The 20,820-nt window shown below is 49.7% G+C and overlaps 1 protein-coding gene across 2 annotated transcripts in view; it reads right to left on the bottom strand.

The window, feature by feature from the left end:
• SH3PXD2B (SH3 and PX domains 2B) overlaps positions 1 to 20,776 on the bottom strand; it is a 100,838-nt gene extending 80,062 nt beyond the window's left edge. For both annotated transcript variants that reach the window (XM_077895526.1, XM_077895527.1), the window contains exon 1: positions 20,655 to 20,776. In XM_077895526.1, the coding sequence (XP_077751652.1) occupies positions 20,655 to 20,729 (75 nt within the window). In that variant the 5' untranslated portion in view covers positions 20,730 to 20,776. The remainder of the gene's footprint in view (positions 1 to 20,654) is intronic.
• Positions 20,777 to 20,820: the final 44 nt, after the last annotated feature.

Here is a 20,820-nt window from a genome sequence, read left to right as displayed (position 1 = left end):
GTGGCTATGTCAGACGCTTCGATGGTGCCCGCGGGAGGATGGAGAATGAGAGCAGTACTGTTTCAATGGAATCCTGAGCCCATTCTCACTCTATCTGCACTTGTGGTTCGCAGGCCAATGGGCCTACAACACTTCTCAAGTGGGAAGCCTTCTCCTGGCTCTGCAGTGCTGGTGGGCTGTCTGGAATGACCTGGGAGATGGAAGAAAGTATCTCTAGAGAGGGCATGAGTGGGGCAGAGGGGGCTAAGGCTGTTTTCCCACAGAGGCTATGAGAAAGGTGTGTCAGCAAGAAGACATTTGTGGTCCATTAGCAATGTCTGCCACAGGCACGGGGATCGGAGGATGTGCATATGCAGCATCCCTAATCTGGATCAACCCCTCCATTTACAAATGGGGATACGGATGGGCCAAGAGGTGCAGCAACCTGCCAAGGGTTACACTCTCAGTCATGGGCTCCTTCCACTTCCACAGCCATGTCTGCATTTCTATGCAAGATCCTTGGGCCCCCTGGGCCTCCCACACAATGGCTTGTCCAGAGAACTTTAGAACTGATTAAGCCAGTGGTTGGATTGGCCTGTAAGAAGCCACTGGGATCCTGGTGAGGTGGCTGGGTCTCCGGGCTCTCCATCCTGGTTCCCACTAGACAGCACCACTTTAGGCTCTTCTATATATGGAGGAGGGTGTAATCCAGGAGCTTGCAGGTCCAGCTTCCAGAATTTGGGGGTCCATACTGCCACCAGGCAACCATCCATGCAGGTTCTGACAGGGCCTGGGCTCTTCCATTACCCACAGCCCTCCTTTGCCTGCTTCAGGATGACAGGAGGGGCTTCCAATACTTGAAAATATCTGAAAACCCTGTTCCAGGCCATCCCTTATTTTATAGTTGGGGTTTTGAGGTCAGAGAGGGGAGGGGACTTGCCCAGGCCACACAGAGAACAGATAGGACAGTTGGAACCACACCCGGGGCTCCTCCTGGGAGGTGCTGAGGATGCTGGAGCTCTGCTCCAAAATGCTGTTTCTCAGAGTTGAGGGGCAGCAGAACCCTTTTTAGATGGAGGGAGGAAGAACTGTCTCTCACGCAGCACACTGAGGAGCTCTGGCTTCTACTTGTAGGCCACATATTTGTGTGACGAGGCCTGAGCCCAGGGTAACGGAAGCTGTCCTATGCGGCAACCTGAACTACAAAAGCAGCATATGCAGCCCTGAAATCAAGCAGTGGCATTAGTTTCCAGATCCAAGTGAACCCTCTTCCAGCAGAGAAGGCTCCTGGGAATATGCCTAAGGGCACCGGAGAGATGACAGATCCTGGTTTAAGAAACCAACTTTAAAGGATGGGTGTGACTCCCTCTTCCATACTAATTGGGTCTCTGGGTTGGCAGATCCCAGGCACAGCCTGGTAAGGATGGGCTGGGCTCCAGATCCATCATTCTGGTGATACGCCGCCCTGGCCTAAAGTGGAGGAGCCCAGTGTGAGGGGGGTGGGAGAGAATGAGAGAAGGGTGGAGGAGAGAGGGAGAGAGGGAGAGAAGGAGAGAGGGAGAGAGGGAGAGAGCAGAGGCAGTTGGATGGGCTCCGAGGGCTTAACTAATGGGAAACATGATTCTGCTGCTCCCCTGGAGACCACGAGTTCCCTCTGGTTCCGATCTGCCGGCTCTCCACAGCTGTCTGCCCAACATCTGGCCTATGTAGGTCAACACTCCCAACCTCTTTTTTGGAATTGCGACAGCCTGCAGTTTGTCTGATTGCCCAACACCCCAGAGCAGCATCGTCCGCCGGAAGGGCTGAAGACTGTGCATTTATCTTTTCAGAGTAAGTACATTAAGTCTATTCCTAGAGAAATGCTGCCGAGTGTGGCGATGCCCTAGAGACCCAGGAGGCGATCACTGAGTGTTACGGTGGGCTGGGACCAAGAGGAGTGGGGGGCCCAAGACAAGATCACTGGCCACATAGGGGATGTGCTGGTATGCATCGGTGCTAAGTGCTTTTCAAACACAGTGTGCAGTCCTCAGGAACTGCCTGCCAGGAGGGTAGAGCCACCCTCAGGGCTGAGGAGGAAACCTAGGCCCAGAGCAGTGACGTGGCACGCATGAGGTCACACAGCGGGGAAGAGCAGCTGACATCAGATAGAATCCTAGCCCCTTCAGCCTCTGAGGTCCCGTCTCCTCCAAAGGCCAGCCCTCAGGTGTCCTGGCCCCAGGCCAGAACTTTTCTGTCCTCATCGTCAGGAATCACCAAGCCCAGGCTTCACGGCAAGTGACACATGGGGAGCAATCGTCTGCCAGTTTTTCATTTTTTCCTAATTTTTTCAATTAAATTAATGCTTGGAATGGGGCCCAAATACAAGTGCTGGTGGTGCTGGCTGTGGGTAAGATGTTCTGGTTTAGGGCTGGGTACCCACCGTTCCTCATCCGTAGGGGTACACAGTGAATGCGCAGGGGGAGCCGAGGGTCTCTGTCTCCCTGTGGGCAGAGGGGTGCCAGGCTGGGAGGCGGGAGAGCAGAGTGCTCTCTCCAGTCAACATCTAATTGTGTCTCTCTTCTCTGCTTCAAACACTTCAGCTTGTTCATCCACCCTTGCATTCAGCAAATACAGAGTGCCTACTGGGTACCAGGCTCCCTTCCAAGGGCTGTGGCTGTGGCCATGAACAAGACAGAAGCCCCCGCCCTTCTGGAGCTTTCAGCCTTGTCAAGGAAGGCGACAATAGCATGGTGTGGGGTTTAGGGGGCCTACTCCCATGCTGACCCAGCCAGGCTCTCCCTTGCCTCCTGGCCCTGCACATGCCATGGCCTTTGGCAGAACATCTCTCCCTTTGTTTGTCTAGCACCTCTTTAGTTCTCAGATGGCAGCTGAGGAAGCCTCTGGAGACCCTGAATCTGGCTCTGGTCCCATTCTCTGGGTTCCCACAACCACTGGGGCTGCCCTCTCTCAGTACACATGCCTCTGAGTATGCTGGTCTGTCCCCTTCTCTCCCCTGGGAGTCCTGGAGGGGCAGGGGTCACCTCTGTCTGGTGCACCATGGTCCTGTCAGTGCCTGGTGACATTTGGCTCTTGGGAAATACCTGGTAAAAGACAAAAAGGCACATGGACAGACAGACAGGCAAGCAGGCAACGAGACAAAAAGCCAACACGGGGCCACACAGTCATAAATCAAGGTGACCTCACTCAAGGCTCTCTGTGTCTGGAGAGTAACAATGCTCCCGAAGTGGCTGAATGGACAGCTCAACTGCCAAGGGTACTGGAAACAGAACCAGCTTTGTGACAGAGGAGAATGCGGGCATGGGGCCCGATCCCAGAAGAGAAGTCCACATCTCACCCCTAGGCTTCTCAGAACAGGCAACAGAGAAAAAGAGAACACCACAGATGCAAGTTCAAGTGCAAGTGGAAGCATCTGCCACTGAATTCAAGAGTCAGGTCAGCCTGAGGGAGGGGATGATGGAATTGTTCTGTATCCTGTCTGTGGTGGTGGTCACAAGAAACCACACATGCATAAAAACTCAGAATGTTATACCAAAAAGGGAATTTTACTGCACACAAGTAAAAATTAAAAATAAACACACACACACACACACACACACACACACACACACACCCCAATCACTCCTTAATGTTATTAAAAACAGACAGGCACTGGCTTTAGACTACTCTATAGCTTGAAGCTGCTGCATGATTTTGTAAATCAATGCATGGCTCTGGGCCTCCATTTTCTCATCTGTAAAATGGAGAGAACAGTATCTACTTTCAAAGGTTGGCTTGTTGGATCACAGGAACTAATGCATGACAGGCGCCTGACACATGGCCTGACCATATGCAGCTTCCAGTGCTGTCACGGATAATCCCATTATAGAGATGAGGCACTGGAGGCTCAGACAGTCTGTCTCCCCTGGGCCAACTCAAATCTTTCGAGGTAAGCTATGTTAAAAGGAAAAGGCAGGAATGTTATGCTTTAAAACCCAATCAGCTGTCCCCTACTTGTGTGCCCACACACAGAGCTGCCCACCCTGGGAGCCTGTCTTCCTGTCACTGCCAGAGTCTTATCCAGATGGTGGGCAGCAGAATCCACTTCCAGGCTGGCCCGGCCACCTCAATTCTTCTACACTGAGACAAGGAACTGGTGGAAACACTCGCCGGCCCGGGTGTGCAGCTCCAGCCTGGGCCTCTGGCTGCCAACACACGTCCTCACACACATCTGGCCCGAAGCAGCATGGGGAACTTTCCAATGGCAAGCAGAGGTGCTGGCAGCTGGAGCCTAGGCTTGCTGAAACCAACCTGAAGGCTGGCTTTCTAGGAAAGCCTCCAGGGCAGGCACTTAGGGCTTGTGGGGATCTCCCTGGCTGCCAGGCGTCAGAGGAGCCCGGAGGCCATACAGGAAACAGAGTTGAGAGATTTCAAGTTGGGGCCTCTCCTGTGTTAACAGGGCCGCCTAGAGAGAACTGGGCAGTCCAACGTGAGCACCCACTCTGTGTGAGGTATACAGACAGGAGGGGTAAAGCTGCCCAAGTAATGAAAAATAATCAAAATTATTATTTTGATTGGGCTGATCAGGGATGTGCCAAGTACTTCATTTACGTTATGTTATGAGATCTGGACTTGGAAGGGGTAACTGGCTTACCCAAGGTCACAGAATCATCATGTAACAGAGCCAAGATCTAAACCCTAGCTGCGTGATGTGGTGGGAAAAGACCAGTGCACATGGTTAGATAGTTCTCAGCTCTTAACTAAAGGGTCCAGCACAGTGCTTGGAACATAGGGGGTTCTCAATAGAGAAGACATTAGTAGAATCTTCTCATGGCCACACACCCCCTAAGAAGTACTCTGTAGCCACTGTAGGGGCACAGGGGAGAAAAGGGCCCATTCTGCAGAGGGCACTTAGAGGCTTTCCAGATGAAAAAAACAATTGCACTGGATCTTAAGGATGAGTAGGAGTTTTCTGAATGAGGACCAACACCGAATCTTACTAAATCCCCAACACTCTGCTCTCAGGAAATCCTACGGAATGAACCCCATCATCCACCCATTTCATGGCAGAGAAAACTGACATTCAAAGACGTTAGGTCACTGGCCCAAACCCATGTAGCTAGTTAAGGAGGATGCCAAATTTTTTTTTTTTTTTTTGGATTTTAATGTATGATGGATGCCAAAATTTGAACTCAGTTTTATTTTACTTCTGAATGCCCATTCCTACCCAAGATGACCACGTGAAAGATGAGCATGTGGACCATTAGTGACTGTGTTCACTTCTCCTGGCTCCTAAGAACAGCAGAGCCGAGAATCCTGCCTCTACCACTTACCAGCCAGGTGACTGACTTCAGTCAGTAACTGTTGTGGTAAGTAAATGCAGCCATACAGGGGAAGCCAAAGGCAATGCTGTGAGCAGTAGGAGCTCTCTATCGTAGAGATTAAATGAGCTCATAAACCAGTGTATGACCCCAATCATGCTTACCATCCCTGACAGGTTCTCAAACCTGGTTGCACAGTACACTTGGGGGTGCTTGTTAAAACTTCAGAGTTTAACCCAAGCCAGCCCCTCCCACTGCCTGGGTTCAAACTGTGGCCCTGTGACTTCCTAGCTGCACGGGCCTGGGCAAGTCCTATCTCAGCCTGCTTCTCCATCTGTAAAAGGGGAGTAATAGCGGTGCCTACCTCATGGGGCGACAGTAAGGATCAAGTGATTCAATGCATGCAAAGCTCTAGGCACAGCACCAGGCACATAGTAGCTACTCAATAAAAATGGTTTTTGTTACATTTCCCCCAGTCTAGAGTCGGTGGGTACAAAGATGATGAAATGTGTGCAGAGGCCTGGCTATTCCTGATCCTACCAGGTAGAGATCGGAAGACCCCCCCCAAATCTGGACCTTCTAAAAACAACGTCAAATGGACTTGGAACTTCTAAGATGGGAAGGAGCTCAGAAGAGAAGGAGGTGGGAGCCAGGGTGGCTGGAAAGGTATAGGAGAGAGGCCAGAGCAAGGAGTCTAGCAGCCAGCTCTCCTCCTGGGTCCTCCCTTCCCCACTGGATCATGCTGCCTCCTCACTGGCTATCTCCTCTACCACATAGCCCCAGCTCATTTTGGGCCACCTCATTTTGGATGCCAGCGGCTGTTCTCGCAAGGTCCTCCTGTCCCTCTGCTCACCCCAAAAGAGAGATTTCTAAAACACAGCATCTGACTAGATTCCCTTCCTCCTTAGAATCCCTCAGTGGTTCCCTCTTAATGAAAAACAGTAAAACAACACCAATTCACATTTAATGAGCACTTCCTTACTTCCAGCCATGCTACTGGGCTTTGTTCCTTTATGGGGCAGGACTTACTGTCATCCCCATTTTATAGACGGGGTAACTGAGTCTAGAGAAGCCGATGGCCTTGTTCAATTTAGACCAACACAATCACCAGCCTGAGTTTCTGCAATGGCTCCATGCCTGGTCTTCTGCCTCTAGTGGCCATTTTGGCTCTGTCTGGTTGGGGCTGTAGACAAGGGCTGGACCAGGGGACTCCAGGCCCAGGTCCAGAGTCTGGATACCAGGACCTGGATTGAACAAGTGAACAGGAAGGCTTGGGAAGAACACTCCTAAAGTCTGGAAAGATAGCTGACACCAAACCTTCCTGTCACCCTCTAGGCCCCCAACCAAAGCCAAAGACACTGCAGCAGAATACCATAGGAGCTGACTGCCTAAACTAGGGCCAGAAATGTGGGGTTCCACTGGCAGCCTCTCAGGGAGTCTCAGTCTACAGCTCCCAGCTGCTGGGCTGGGGGCCCCAGGGAATGCTGGGAGCTCTCCCAGCCCCCTGGCGAGGCCCCACACCACACAGAACAGGCAGCCCAACCTCAAGACAGCAACAGTGCCAACCACACGGATTCTGAGCTGGACTGATGTGGGTTCTAATCCTGGCTCTAACACTTCCTTGAACAAGCTACTCACTCAGGAGCCTCAATTTTCCCCCTGTAAAACAGGGATGCTAATAGTATTTCCTGTCTCTCAGGGCTGTTGAAGGGGATAATGGGATGTCAGTAAGATGCCTGGTCTAGAGATAGACATCAAAACCCCTTCCACATAAGGAGACTGGGTTCCTTAGGCCCCAATCAAAACCAGATCATTAGGGTGAACCAAGTTTAACTGTTATTTGTACGGTTAACAAATTGACAAATTTCATGTGGTTCAACCTAATAGCATCCCAGGGGCCTGGAGGAGTCCTTCTGTTTCCAGTGGACTAGACTAAGAATCACGATTACTTTATTATGTGTCATGTACTGAGATGACTCCTCCATTTATAGATGAAGAAGATACAGAGGTTCTGAAAGGTTAAGTAACCCACCCAAAATTGCATAACTAAAAAGTGACACAACCACAATTCACATCCAGGTCTGGCTGCCTCCAAAGCGTGTGCTTCAACAACTATGACACAATGCTCAGTCTGGTGCCAACAAGAGGTCATCACGAGGAATCTGTCTTAGCTGAACGATGTCAGTGGCTATTACCCTAGAATCACGGGATCTTGGGATAGAGAGGGCCTAGGCAGTCATGGTTTCATTTAAGGAACACACTTGGCATCTGTTCTGAGTCAGGCCCTGGACTATGAGGGATTCAGGCCTGGTGGGAGAGAAGACAAGTCAACAGAGGACTAGCCCCAGTGTATGGGCACCGCAATGGGGTTGGGAAACTGGGAGGCTCCACATCAAAGTTGAGTGCCCTGGTTCGGTGACAGGTAGAAAGAAATGAACCAGTCCAGGATGCTCCCCGAACAACTGCCTCTACCCCTAAGCCCAGCCTCATCTTGTCCTACTGGGCTTGGGGATATGGAGGAGAAAAGAACAAGATGAGAATGTGGCCCCTGAGACCCTGAGGATGGCCACCTATTAGACGTGTCATAAGGCAAGAGGGATTCCTACACCAGAAGTAGGGTGGCTGCAGAAGTGGGTTCCAAGCTTCGTATACCCAAGGAGCCTCTATTCCTGCAAAGTGTATGTGATTCTGAATGGTCAGGTTCTGGGAGTGTCCTTGGCCATCCCTGTGTCCACGTCCTGCTGGGCTCACCTGGCAGAGACTATTCTGCCCATCCTCAATTGGAGTCCCTATGTAGACATTTTCTGCCAGCTTCTCGTGCTTCACACACAAGTCCCTGAGATAGGACAAAAGAAAATAAGAGATTCAGGCTCTCTCCTTCTCCCTCCCTCCTGGAAGCTTTCCTGTCTCCACTATACTACACTGTCCTCTCCCCTCTAGAGAAACATGAGATAATACACAAAAATATAATGCAATACAAAACAATAAAATTCCTCACAGCAACCAACAGTCTAGATGTATTTCCTAGGAGGCTGCCTTGTACTGCTGCTCCCATTCTGCAGTGGAGCAAATAAAGCATAGGGAGGCCAAGTAACTTGTTCTGTCTGGCTGGTAAAAAGTAGTCTTAAAACTGTCCACATTTCACCACCAGAAGCCATGTTTTGGGCATATTGTTTCCCCAGACTCTTTCCTATACATTGAAGTACTTTTTGAAATTAAGATCCCATTGTATACATTAAGTTGTCTTTTTCACTTGCATTATATGGTGAGCATTTCCCATTTGATGAAAAACTCTTTGAACAAACCATCTCTAAAGGACCCTCCATAGTCCACCGAAGGTCATAGATCATTTATCTAATCACACCTCCAATGAGAAACATCAAGGTTCTTTTCAATATTGTTTTAATTACCATACTGCTGAATATCCAAATGTATAAATCTTCTGGGAAGATTGCTTTAAATTTCATGGGGCGCACCCTGGGCTAGTCCATTTTGAGCATCTCTCTCTATGTGTGGTCATGCCAGACCACCTGAGTCATATCATTTGAGTTGCTTATCATGGCAAGTAGTGTTGAGAGGGATGATGATAAAGATAATACTAGTGGGTAACTATCCAGCACTTTCATGTGCTAGGCACTTCTCTAAACCCTTTATGTGACACAACCCATGGTAGGTACTATCCTTCCTCTCATTTTTACAGATTAAGAAACTGAGGTGTACAGAAGTTAAGATGCTCACTCAAGGTCATGCCCCTGGTAACAGCAGAGCCAGGTCAAACCCATGCCATCTGGCTTCCAAACCCAAGGTTGGAAACTTCTACCCAGAAGTCTTTCTTTCTTTCTTTTTTGGTGCCACAGACCCCTTGACAACCTCATGAAACCTATGGACCACTTCTCAGAATGATTTAAAATTAATAAAATAAAGCATGCAGAATTCTAAATGAAACATTATACTGAATTATAATAAAAATGTTTCAGAAACGAAACGGTGAATATAAGTATCCCTTTATTAATGCAATAATGAAATCTAGTGGTAGGTTGAGTAGCATCACAGTTCTGAACTAGTAAATGATCTACTTACTACTAGCAGATGATAAATGAGCTTTGGGATCCATGCCATAGCTGTAAGGTGATATAAAAATAGAGCAGAATTTCTTTTTAAAAAAAATTTAATTTAAATTCAATTTAGTTAACATACAGTGTATTATTAGTTTCTGGGGTGGAATGTACTGATTCATCAGTTGCATACAACATGCAGTGCCCATTCCATCAAGTGCCCTCTTTAATGCCCATCACCCAGTGACCCCATCCCCCCAACCCCCCGCAACAGAGGGGAATTTCTATTGGTGACAAAGTCTCAGGTATTATGAATATCACTAAGGGTTGTTGCCCTCATTCACAATGGAAGGCAATGCTAAATTACAGTCAGCGGTTGATGAAAATAAAGCTGAACTTTTCCCCTTCCAAGTTCAGGGCCCTCTGAACTCTACCCATGTTGAGAACTCCTCTACTAGTTTGCATTCCCTCTCCAGAGCATACCTCTCTGTCCTAGTGAGGAAGGGGCAGCCCAGGTCTCAGACCCCTACCTGTTCCCAGAGCCCCATGCCAGGCCTCATTATGGCCCTATTGCTGTGACGCCTTCCAAACAGATGGTGATCTCCACAGGGACAAAAGCTGCCTGGCTATCTTAGCCTCTCTCCAGCTTGGGGCCAGGCTTGGCCTGGGGCAGACAGTAAACCCACATCTGTGCAACGGACTGCCAGCCAAGGGTGGCCCGAAGCCAAAGGCTGCTGATTCACACCTTGGCTGGGGAGGAGGAAACGGTGACGCCGCTGCGTGGGTTTCTGGCTTTCTTTGCCAATGCAGTGGCCAAGGGGTCCATGCAATTCTGCTTAATTAAGCAGACTAGAAAATATTATCCTTATGTGCCTTATGGCCACGGTTTCCTTCACCCCCAGGGAGATAGCTGACTATAAGCTTCTAGTCAATGAGAGGCAGAGAAGTGGGTGTGATTGTGGGCAAATTAGTCCACCTTTCCAAGCCTCGGTTTCCCTACTTGCAAAATGGGCTAATAACAGGACCCACATAGCAGACATTGATTGCTTCCACCTGCTCTTTCTTCCAGCAACAGTACCCTGGATCTCCAGTGACTATCTCTCCGGCTACATGCACCTAGGGGGACTACCTATCCCAATACCTGGCACTTGCTGGGCCAAAGGATGGTAGGGGGATCTGGCTGCACCAATCAGACTCTCTCTTCCTAGAACTGAACTCTTGAGGGACCCAAGGACGGAGGGATGGAGCAGCTGCTCACCTTTGGTGATGCTCTGATGCCCCCTGGCAGCTCCTCTGCCCTGGCTCCAGCTGGCCAAGTCATTTCCCCACCCCTATCCTGCCCAGAGTCAGCTTTCCATACGTTCCCTGTGGCTTAAATTAGCGAGGGTCATTTCTGTCATTTGCATCTCACAGAGGTGCTGAGCAGATTCAGGGATCCAAAGTATGGAAAGCCTTGAGCACATAAGAAGCATTCAGATAAATGATACCCATTCTAGAAGAGTCATAGTAAATTATTATTAAGCTTTGAGAACAAGATAGGTCTGGAGTTATTTAATCCTTCCCAAACTTCAGAACTCCTACTGGCTCTCCCAGTCTCCTCTTTCTCTCTTACCTCTCCTGCCCCAGCTTCATCTTTGTCTGCACGCAGCCCTTCTGTGGACAGGCGCTCTCTCCCTCCAGCCTCCCACACTTTGTCTGTGCTCCACCCCCCTTTGTTTTCCTGTGGAAGGCCCACCAGCGGGAGGGCCCCAGGTACCAGCTCTCCAACTACTCCAGGATTTCTCTTGGACACTTCTGGGCCCCAGCCCCGGCCCCTGTGCACGGAAGCTGTGACCTTCCTGAGGGTAGGGTCCATGCTTTCTATTCTGTGGCTGTCGGCCCACTCCGGAGCTCCTGGCCCCCACACATCAGGCTTCATTTCCATCACTCAAACCACTCCTGCTTCTTTCAAACATACCACATATTGGGGTTTCCACTTCTTTGCCCTCCTGTTCTCGGCCTGAAATCCCCTTCCCTCTCCACTTGCAGCATCCCTCCTCAGCTTTGTGATCAGCTTTGGCTCACCTCCACCGCATGCTGCCTTGTCCAAGTCCAACTTCCCCAGAACCCAAGTGCACAGGCTTCTGCTTATTCCCCAAGTTCCAGGCTAGCTCTGAAACACCCTGCCTGTGACTCTCAGGACACTGACCTCCTTTGAAGGCTGAATTCCTGGTTTGTGTATCTGCAGATCATCCCTGCACTTCCAAGTGCCTGGCCCCTGGAGGGATTTGTATTTGTTCAGTGAATTCTCAGGAAACGTTGTCACTATTACAAAGTCCAAAGGTTTCTTGGTTGTGGTGGTTGTTGTTGTTGAAAGTGGTGGTTCTAGTAGAATTGCCAAAGTACAGGATGCCCAGTGAAATTTGAATTTCAAATAAGCAATGAATAATTTCAGAGTGAGTATGTCTCAAATATCACATGTTTATCTGAAATTCAAATTTAACTGGGCGTCCTGTTAAATTTGGTAAATCTGGCAACCCTAAGCCCTGGGATGGTCTGAAATAGGCCTGCAGAAGCAGGTGGTAGAGCTCTGCCCACCTGCACACAAGATGCACCACCAGTCCCTTCTCCCTTCAGTACCTGAAGATGGTCCTGGGCGTGAGCTCCCTGCCCACCTGTAGGCTTGCATCTGAGCCAGCAAGCCCAGCAAGCCCAGGAGGAAAACACTCTGCAGTTTGGAGAAGAGGGTGGAGGAATGACAGACATATGATAAAGCTGGGCCCTGTGGGCTCCCAGGAGAGCCCCAGAGGAGTGAGCCACACCAGCCCCTGCCCATGACGCACTGTGAGACACTGGGCTTCCCGGGTCTATTACATCAGGCAGCTCCCATGTCAGGCGGGGGCAGCGAAGCCAGTTCCACCAGGCGTCTGGCTAAGCCTGCCTACCAGCGCTCCAGGGAAAGGACCGCAGGGCCCCAGTGTCTTACCCCAAGCTGGGAAGCTCCAAGGACAACTGTCCCAGCAGCACTGTCCTCAGGCATTCTGCACACAAGCTCATTTAATTTGCAAAGCCACCAAAGCCACCCACTTCCCAGAGAAGAGTCAGTGCCAAGAGGGAGTGAATGACAGAATCAGCCTAGAACCCAGTGCAGAAGCCACACTCACAACCCTCCAGACACACGGCCTTCTTAATAAGCCTCATCTTCTCTCCTTCAGCCAGGGATGGTTGCCTATGACTCACTGCTTGCACCCACCATGCTGACAGGATCACTTGGCTAGTGGCTCTCTCCTTCTTGCAGCTACAGTGACCCACAGCTGGCCTTCATCTCCAAGGGGAAGGAAAAAAATGGAGTCACACAAAACAAGACTGTTCCCCATGCCGTAGCCCTTTCTCCCAGGAAAAAAGCACACACCACTTGCCATCAGGATATGAGTGTTCTAGATGTTCACAAGTACAATGAATGGTCTGGTCCTTTAGTATTTTTCTGGCAGTGTGATGACTAACTGTACTTGGAGCTGACCCTTGTACACCTCTGGGTGGGCTAAGGTGAATGTATGAACACCCAGGGAGCGGGGTGTGGGGCCTACCTCTAATCTGGATGACCTTTCTAGTGTCCTATGGCCTCAGTGCAGGCCACAGGACTCAGGCCTGCAATTCTTTCCAACCCTCCTCAGCTGCAGGCGTTGTGGGAAGAAGACCTGGACCTGCTGAGCAAGCAGCATTTTAACTAGAAAAGCATCTGCCCAGGCCTTCCCTCGAGGTATTTTAAACTCATTTCTTTCCACTTCTTGGGCTCTCACACTGGAAAGCTGCATCCAGAGACCTCCCTCTACAGCAGGAGTGGGGGAAGTCTTTGAGGCCAGCGCCTACATGGGAAGGACAGGCTCTCCGAGGAGCTAGAGAATCCCACTGCTTCGGGACAGGATGGGGCAGCAGGATGTGGGAACCTGGCTGAAGCCACCCACAGCTTGGCACTGCTTCTTTTTTTAAAATGAGCATTTGCTGTTTTTTTATTTTCACTAAAAACAGGAATATGTGTTCACTGCAGAACATTTGGAAAACAGAAAGCACAGACGAGAAAAAAAAAAAGGAAAAGAAAAGTGACATATTTTATCAGCTATCTTTCTATGCTTATACAGACACATATTTTCATCCTTCATTTGTAATCAGGTGGGAATCAGCCTGAGCATGTTGTTTTGCAACCAGCTTTTACTATTTAATATTCCCATGACAGAAGATAGAATACATTTTTACCATCTTGATGGTATCCTCGCATGTGGATATAGTGCATTTTATTTATCTTGTTCTCCACTGATGGGAGTTTAAGTGGTTACTGACTTTTTACTACCATAAACGATACTATGTTTGTATGTTCCTAATACAGCTCATGGGGAAGGAGCCCTTACTTTATGATAGGCCCATTTAATCCTCCCCGTCAGTCCTATGAAATGGGAACTGTTACTATTCCCATTTTATAGAGGTGCAGAGAGGGTAAGTCATTTGTCTGAAGTCACATTGCCGGTAGGTGACAGACCAGGGATTTGAACCCAGACTGTCTGGTATACTTTCTCTGCTCACCAGAAGCATGGAATAGCAAAGATTTAAAGTCTGAACTAAAGTAACATGTAAGTGATCTGAAGATATGATAGCTCCACCTGCCTTGATCTTGACACAGCTGCAGGAGCCCAGAGTGTAAGAAGCAGGCTGATATCTCCTGCATCCAAGGGCCAGAGGGATCAAAATGGTACAAGGCAACTGATAAAGTCCACTGTTTTTCACTCAAAGAAAGCAAAAGTCATTTAAAAAAAAAAAAAAAAAAAGGGATCCCTGGGTGGTGCAGCGGTTTGGCACCTGCCTTTGGCCCAGGGCGCGATCCTGGAGACCCGGAATCAAATCCCACATTGGGCTCCCGGTGCATGGAGCCTGCTTCTCCCTCTGCCTGTGTCTCTGCCTCTCTCTCTCTCTCTCTCTCTGTGTGTGTGTATGACTATCATAAATAAAAAAAAAAAAAAAAAAAAAAAAAAAAAAAAAAAACCACCTTACCCGAGGGGCCTTAATGCCTACCTAGTGCACTACTCTGTGACACAGACAGGGTGCATGAGAAGAACCCACTGGCAGATAGATAGGAAGGCTCAGCCTTGCTCGAGGGCCTATGCCAGAAGCTGCAGGGTGTCCAGCCTGGAGCCAGCACCCTGTAAGTGCCTCCTGAATGAAAGAGCATGGAGAACACATAGCATGGCCTCACAGCAGCAGGTAGGAAAGAGGCATAGATTTGGATCATGGCTATTATTATTGCCAATATTATTTTTCAAGACTACTACCATTGATGAAGGGCCTTTTCTACATGATGTACCAGGCTGAGTATCGGGTGACCTGAATTAACCTTCACCATTGCCCTACACTTATAGATAAGTACTATTGCACCCTTCTGCTCCCTTTTTATAAACCCTCAGGTGGTTCGTCTACAAGGTCAACCAGCTCAGAAGGGCTTGAGGAGGACTCAGAGCCAGGTCTTTTCATCATGAAAGAAATGTGCTAGTAGCTGGCATTTATCCCTCTGGCAGAAGGCATGGAGTACAGATCGAGTGTATACATTATCTAAAAAGCACACAACAGTCTGAGAAGACACGACTCGTTCTACAGATGCTGAAACTAAGACTGGGGGTTGAGTCAGCCAAGGCCATGTTTATCCCTAATGCCCAAGTTTGTTGCCCTGCCCTGTGTGTTTCTGCAAAAGAAGGGGTGCCAGGTAACTGGTAGCTGGAAAGAGAATGCAGCTAATCTGGGTAGCAGGTTCACACTTTGTTCCAGACCACTGAGCTCGCCAGCCAGAGGCTTCCCATAGACTGAGATGAGCATGCTGGTAATACCTGATAAGGGTGTGATCTACCTTGCAAAACTCAACGGCTCAGAATAGCGACTCCTGGGGCTCTTAGTGGAAGGAGGTTTCAAGGCTGGTGGCACAGGGTCTATCACCCCATCACTCCGGGGGCACAATCAACTCAGAGCTTCCCGGGGTGAGAATCATGAGGGCTGGCGGCTGCCTGTGCTGCATCCTTCTAGGCTGAGGGAGCAATGAGATGAGTAAAGGGCCAGGACAGGGAAACTAGGATCCAGAAGGTAGGTGACACATCTGAGGCTGCTTGGTGCAGGGGTGGAATCACAGGGCTGCCACCTCTCCCAGACCATGTATGCATCTGGCTCCATCCCTATGCCATCACTCCTTGCTGTGTGACCTCAGGTACAAGCCTTCCTCTCTCTGAGCCTCCAATCTTAAGGGAAGAGTGGGAGAGCTAAGGTAACTGGCTAAAGCATTAGGATCTTGCCTGTGTAAAGAAATCGTACCAATTACTAGAAGACAAATAACTCAATATACTGAGAAAGGAGCAAAAGATAAAACAGGCAATTCACAGAAGAGGAAATGTTAATGGCCCATGGAGGTAGGAAAAGATGCTCAACCTGGCCAGTGAGCCGGGAGATGCGAACACCACCAAGAGATCCTACTCTGTACCCAGCTGATTGGCCAAAACAAAAAGTCCAACCATTCAGGATATTAGCAAGGACACACAGCAAAGGGATGCACAGACACTGCTCCATGGCCTATAAATGTAAAGGGGACAACACAGCAACCCCATCATAGGTATATGTGCAGGAAGCAGCTGCCTGGGTCTGTAGCGCTGAGGACACCCTGAAAGTCCCCAACAGAAACTAGGATAAATAGTAGTATATATAAATGGAATATTAAATAGCACTTAAAATGAACTGGGGCCACATGTATCAGCAAAGATCTCAAAAGGATGTCTTTATATAGTTTTAAAACACTCAATACATGATTTGGGGCAGTGCTAAAAAGATAAAAACATTAAAAAGTGTGTAGGGCTGGGGTGGGATGGGGATTGATTGCAGACAAGTCCCAGGGATCTCTTTGGGGGTGATACAAAGGTTATACAATTGGAATGCAGTGGTGGTCATACAGCTCTATAAATTCACGAAAACAGAGATGCCTGGGTGACTCAGTGATTGAGCATCTGCCTTTGGCTCAGGTCATGATCCTGAGGTCCTGGGATCGAGTCCCACGTCGGGTTCCCCAGAGGGAGCCTGCTTCTCCCTCTGCCTATGTCTCTGCCTCTGTCTCTCATGAATAAATAAAATAAAAATCTTAAAAAAAAAAAATTCACTAAAACAATCAGCAAACCATACACTTAACAGGAGTGAATTTTATGGCATGTACATTATGCCTCAATAAAGCTGTTGTTAGAAAAAAAAGCCTATCTAGTAGATCTAATAACCTATTTTTGAAAATGCATGGGAATGATAAACAGCAAATGCAGGACACTGGTTCATTTTGGGGTGGGGGGAGAGTTAGGGAGGATACACAGGGGCTTTGCATCTGCCATGTTTTATTTCTTAAAAAACAAAAAATAATGATCTGAAACATGGCAAAATGTGAACATCTGACAGAGCTGGATGGTGGATAGTTATTTGATTTTATGTATTTGCATACCTGAAGTAGTGTATTAATATAGTGAAAAAAGACTTATTTTAAAGGACTGTTGTGCCGACTAAATTATACAGAGAGCTTAATCCAGTGCCTGGCCCACAACAACTGATCAAATTTCAGCCATTATGATTACTGCTGCTGTAACTACTACTACCATCTTGCTCCTCCTAACGTCGAAAGATCTCAAGACAGAGCAAGCTTGGCTCCTGCAGCCAGGGACTCTCTTCTAAATCCAAGGCTTCTGTATATCCCACTCCAGTGCAGGAAATGGGGTGATCCTGCAAAACCTACAGAGAGCAAGCACTTCCTTCTCTCTTCAAGCCAGAAGATAACCCAGCCAGGGAGGGTCTCCCCAGGCCATCACACTTGAAAGCCCCCTTTCCATTCATTCAGAAAGCCCTGGGCTCTGGGAAAGGAAAGGTGCTAGCATAAAAGGGGAACAGCTCCCTGAGCCTTCAATCTTCCTGCCTCTGATAGAAGGAGGCGGCTTCAGGGGAGCCTCTCCAAATCATATTATCATCTACAATAACCCTTACCCAACTGTTGGGATCTCGGAGGTCCTGGGAATTTCTACCCCTGCATTCTTCAGACCTGGCCTGTGCCTCTGCCCCTGGGCCCACTGACGATGTCTATGCCCACAGGTGAAGGAGGGTGGGGTTGGCATGGAGAGGATGCCACCCTGATCATGGAGAAGATATCATTTCAGGGGGAACAGGTGACTCAGCCCTGAGCTCAGGTGCAGTTCTCCATGACATCTATAGTACCTGTGACCTGTTCCTTCTAAGGCAGCTGAGTGATGAACAGGCGGTAGCCAAGGTAGCTGCAAATGGGGAGGGGGTAGTGGAAAACTAGGGGGCATGGTTAACAGAATTCTCCTGTCATGGATCTGTATATTCTTACTCAGTGGTTCCGGCACCGGGCATGGGGTGGAGGGTAGAGATGTGTGATTTCGCTGCTGGGGGACATGTCTGGAGATAATTTTGGTTGTCATAATTCAGGAGGGGGATGCTACTGGCACCTAGTGGGTAGAAGCCAGAGATGTTGCTAAACATTCTACAATGCTCAGGACAGCCCCGCATAGCAAAGAATGATCTGGCTCAGAATGTCAACAGTGTTGAGGCTGAGAAATTCTGCCCCAGAGGGAAGGAACAACATTTACAGCTTGAAGATTATAGAAGATGGAGTTCAGAGAGATATATCAACCTGCCTAATGTCACACACCAGGAAATGGCAGAGCTCAGGACTGTCTCACTCCCCTCGCCATGCTTTCTCTCCAGGGTGGCCGGGCCAGGTTCAGAGGAAGGGATATCAAGTGGGATGGAAGTCTAGGCACACACCAACGGTGACCTCCATTTCTTCCAGAGTGGTGGGCTGGATATGTCTCGAGAACAAGAGAAGGAGGCACTGGCAGTTTCTAGTGGGTTCAGGTCCTCTGCTATCATGGCATGAAATCTGCCCCGTTCCTATGGATGCCTCAGGCTTCAGTTCAACCCATCGCCCCTCTTCATCTGATGAAACCAAACGGCTGGATACAAGGGAGAGAGCCCCCATGAGTCACAAGGATAACTAAACCCACATGCAGAAAAACAAGCTTTTGGTGAAATCTCTCCACATGTGACTTTGGCACATTCCCAATCCAAGTGACATGGAAGCCATGGAGCAGAGAGGCAGGCTCTAACAGCTAAGGCACAACAACAGCCCTGGTGTCATGTGGTCCCTCCTTCTAGGAAGTGGGCACCATTACCCCCAGGTACAGATGAGAAAACTGAGGCTCGGAAAGGCTACACAGCTACCAAGTGGAGGCCAAGATTTCAACCCAAATCTGTATTTTAATTTGTTTCAAGGGGCCCCTAAAAAGTGATGGAAAGCTAAGCAAGATGCCCCTTAAAGCTGCAGAACCTTCAAAAAGCTGGCAGGGATGAATCTGACTAAGCAGAGAATGAAAAGCCACAGGGTGATCACAAATGATGTCAGACTTCCTGGTTCTTAAGGGGACTTTGCTTAAGGAAACTATGAAGGTATGGGATCTAGGAAGTGGCAGGGTCTAGTGGAACCCCACTTTTTGGGGTCCAAAAGACTTGGTTTGACATCTTTGCTCTGTCCGGGACTGTGATCTCAGGCATAGGACCTCATTTTCCTCAGCCTCGGTTTCCTCATCTGTCAAATGGGCTCAAGAACCTCAGTCTCCTACGTGTGTGTTGGGAACGGGCAGGAGAGAGTTAGTGGATGATGATGCCCAGTTTGTGGTGGCTGTATCTATTCTGGTTCTGCCCACTCACAGATTGGGTGGGAGGAGGCATGGAGAATTTTAGACTCATCTTGTTGCCATGTTGGTGAAAACTGTCTTCATACCAAAAAGGCAACTCAGTTACACACTCAACAAGCTCAAACAAGAAACCAAGATTTGGCAGCATTTGAAACAGTTAACAACAAAAAAAGACAATTTAGCTCTGCTGTGGAATCAAGGGAAACTTCACTCTATTTAAAGATGCCACAGGTCCAGGAAATAGCTTCCCACCGCCTGGCTAAGGGCTGAATAACTGGCTGCGCAGCCAATAACAATACGGACTCACACAGCACACCCTTTCTCGTGGAGAGTGCAGAGTGGATTCCGGTTATCTCCTTTCAGGTTTTATAGGCTATTCATGGAGGGCATGTAGATCTGCTTTATAAGAATGAGGCTCATAAGAAAATAGATCCAGAGGAGACTTGCAGGGAGGCCAAGGAGCTGAATTTAGCCAGCCAACGCCCTTTGCTATTCATTGTTCTACACTTCTTTGTTAGGATTTTTTCCCTCCCTCTTGCTCTTTTTTTCCTTCCTGGTTAACTTCTCTGCAGCTAGGCGCTGCCACTGCCCCCTTCTCACCACCAGAGACACCATAGTCCCCTTCCCTCCAGTAAGGAGGCCTCCCCAAGGCCTCACCTGGGCCCAACATCCCACAGACCCATTATCCCTCCACCCAAAATCTCTAAGGTGATCCCAGGGCCCCCCTGAACCCAGATTCAGGTCCTAAACTGCTGCAGAATCCACTTCCCAAGTGGGGGTTACCGCCCCCTGGAACACGTTCCAGAGGCAAGGAAGGCCTGAATGCAGCTCCCATGTTCTAGAACCTGCAGCTTCTTTGAGCCTCAGCCTTCCCATCTGCAAAATGAGGGTACTGGCCCATTTTCTCAAGTCCTCACCAGCTCTAAACAAGATTCTCATTTTACAGAGGGAGGTACCAGGAGAAAACTTTCCTACATTTTTAAACAGAAGTTATTGGAGCAAGAGGGCAGGGACTTTTTTTTTTTTTTTAAATCTTTTCACGGTGCGGGCACTCAAAGGACCCATTCTCTGAGATCGCTCAGGCTGGATGCTCCAAAAGGACGACGCCAAACTTGGCGATCCCTGGAGGGGCTACCTGTGGCCAGGCGCTGCGGGCCTGGGTGCCTCTGGGCAGGGGGAAGCGGCGGGTGGCCGGGGAACAGGAGCTTCTCTCGGTCTCTCTTCCCCCCTCCCCCTCTTTCTGTCTCTCTGTCCCCTACACTGGCCGGGGCCAGACTTTTCCACAGATGGGCAGGAGGAGTGGGGGCACAGGGGGGCCACGGAAAGGAGGAGAGCAGCTGCCAAGGGACGAGCGGGGGGGGGGGGGCGAGGCGGGAGGACGGGAAGGAGGGGGGCAGAACCGGGAAAAGAGAGGAGGGGGAGGGGGAGGAGCTGGGAGAGACCCGGGCGCGCCGCAGCGGGGCCGAGGGGGAGGGGGAGGGGGCAGGCGGGCTGGGAAGTTCTGGGAGCCGGGGGGCTCTCGGTCGGCCCGGGCGGGGCGCGGGCTCGAGGGGGCGTGGGGGCCGCGCGGCACTCACATAATGCTTGTTGGGCACCCGCCGCTTCTGCACGTCCAGCACCTTCACCTCCACGATGCTGCGCCGCGGCGGCATGGCCGTCGTCCGCGGGCCCGGCGCGGCGCGGCGCGGGGCGGGGCGGGGCGGGGCGGCCGCGGGGGCCGGGAGCGGGCGCCGAGCGCTATCC

This window comes from Canis aureus, chromosome 4 (genome assembly GCF_053574225.1).
Source record: "Canis aureus isolate CA01 chromosome 4, VMU_Caureus_v.1.0, whole genome shotgun sequence".
In the NCBI taxonomy this organism is placed as follows: domain Eukaryota; kingdom Metazoa; phylum Chordata; class Mammalia; order Carnivora; family Canidae; genus Canis; species Canis aureus.
This window is presented reverse-complemented; position numbering and strand designations above follow the sequence as displayed.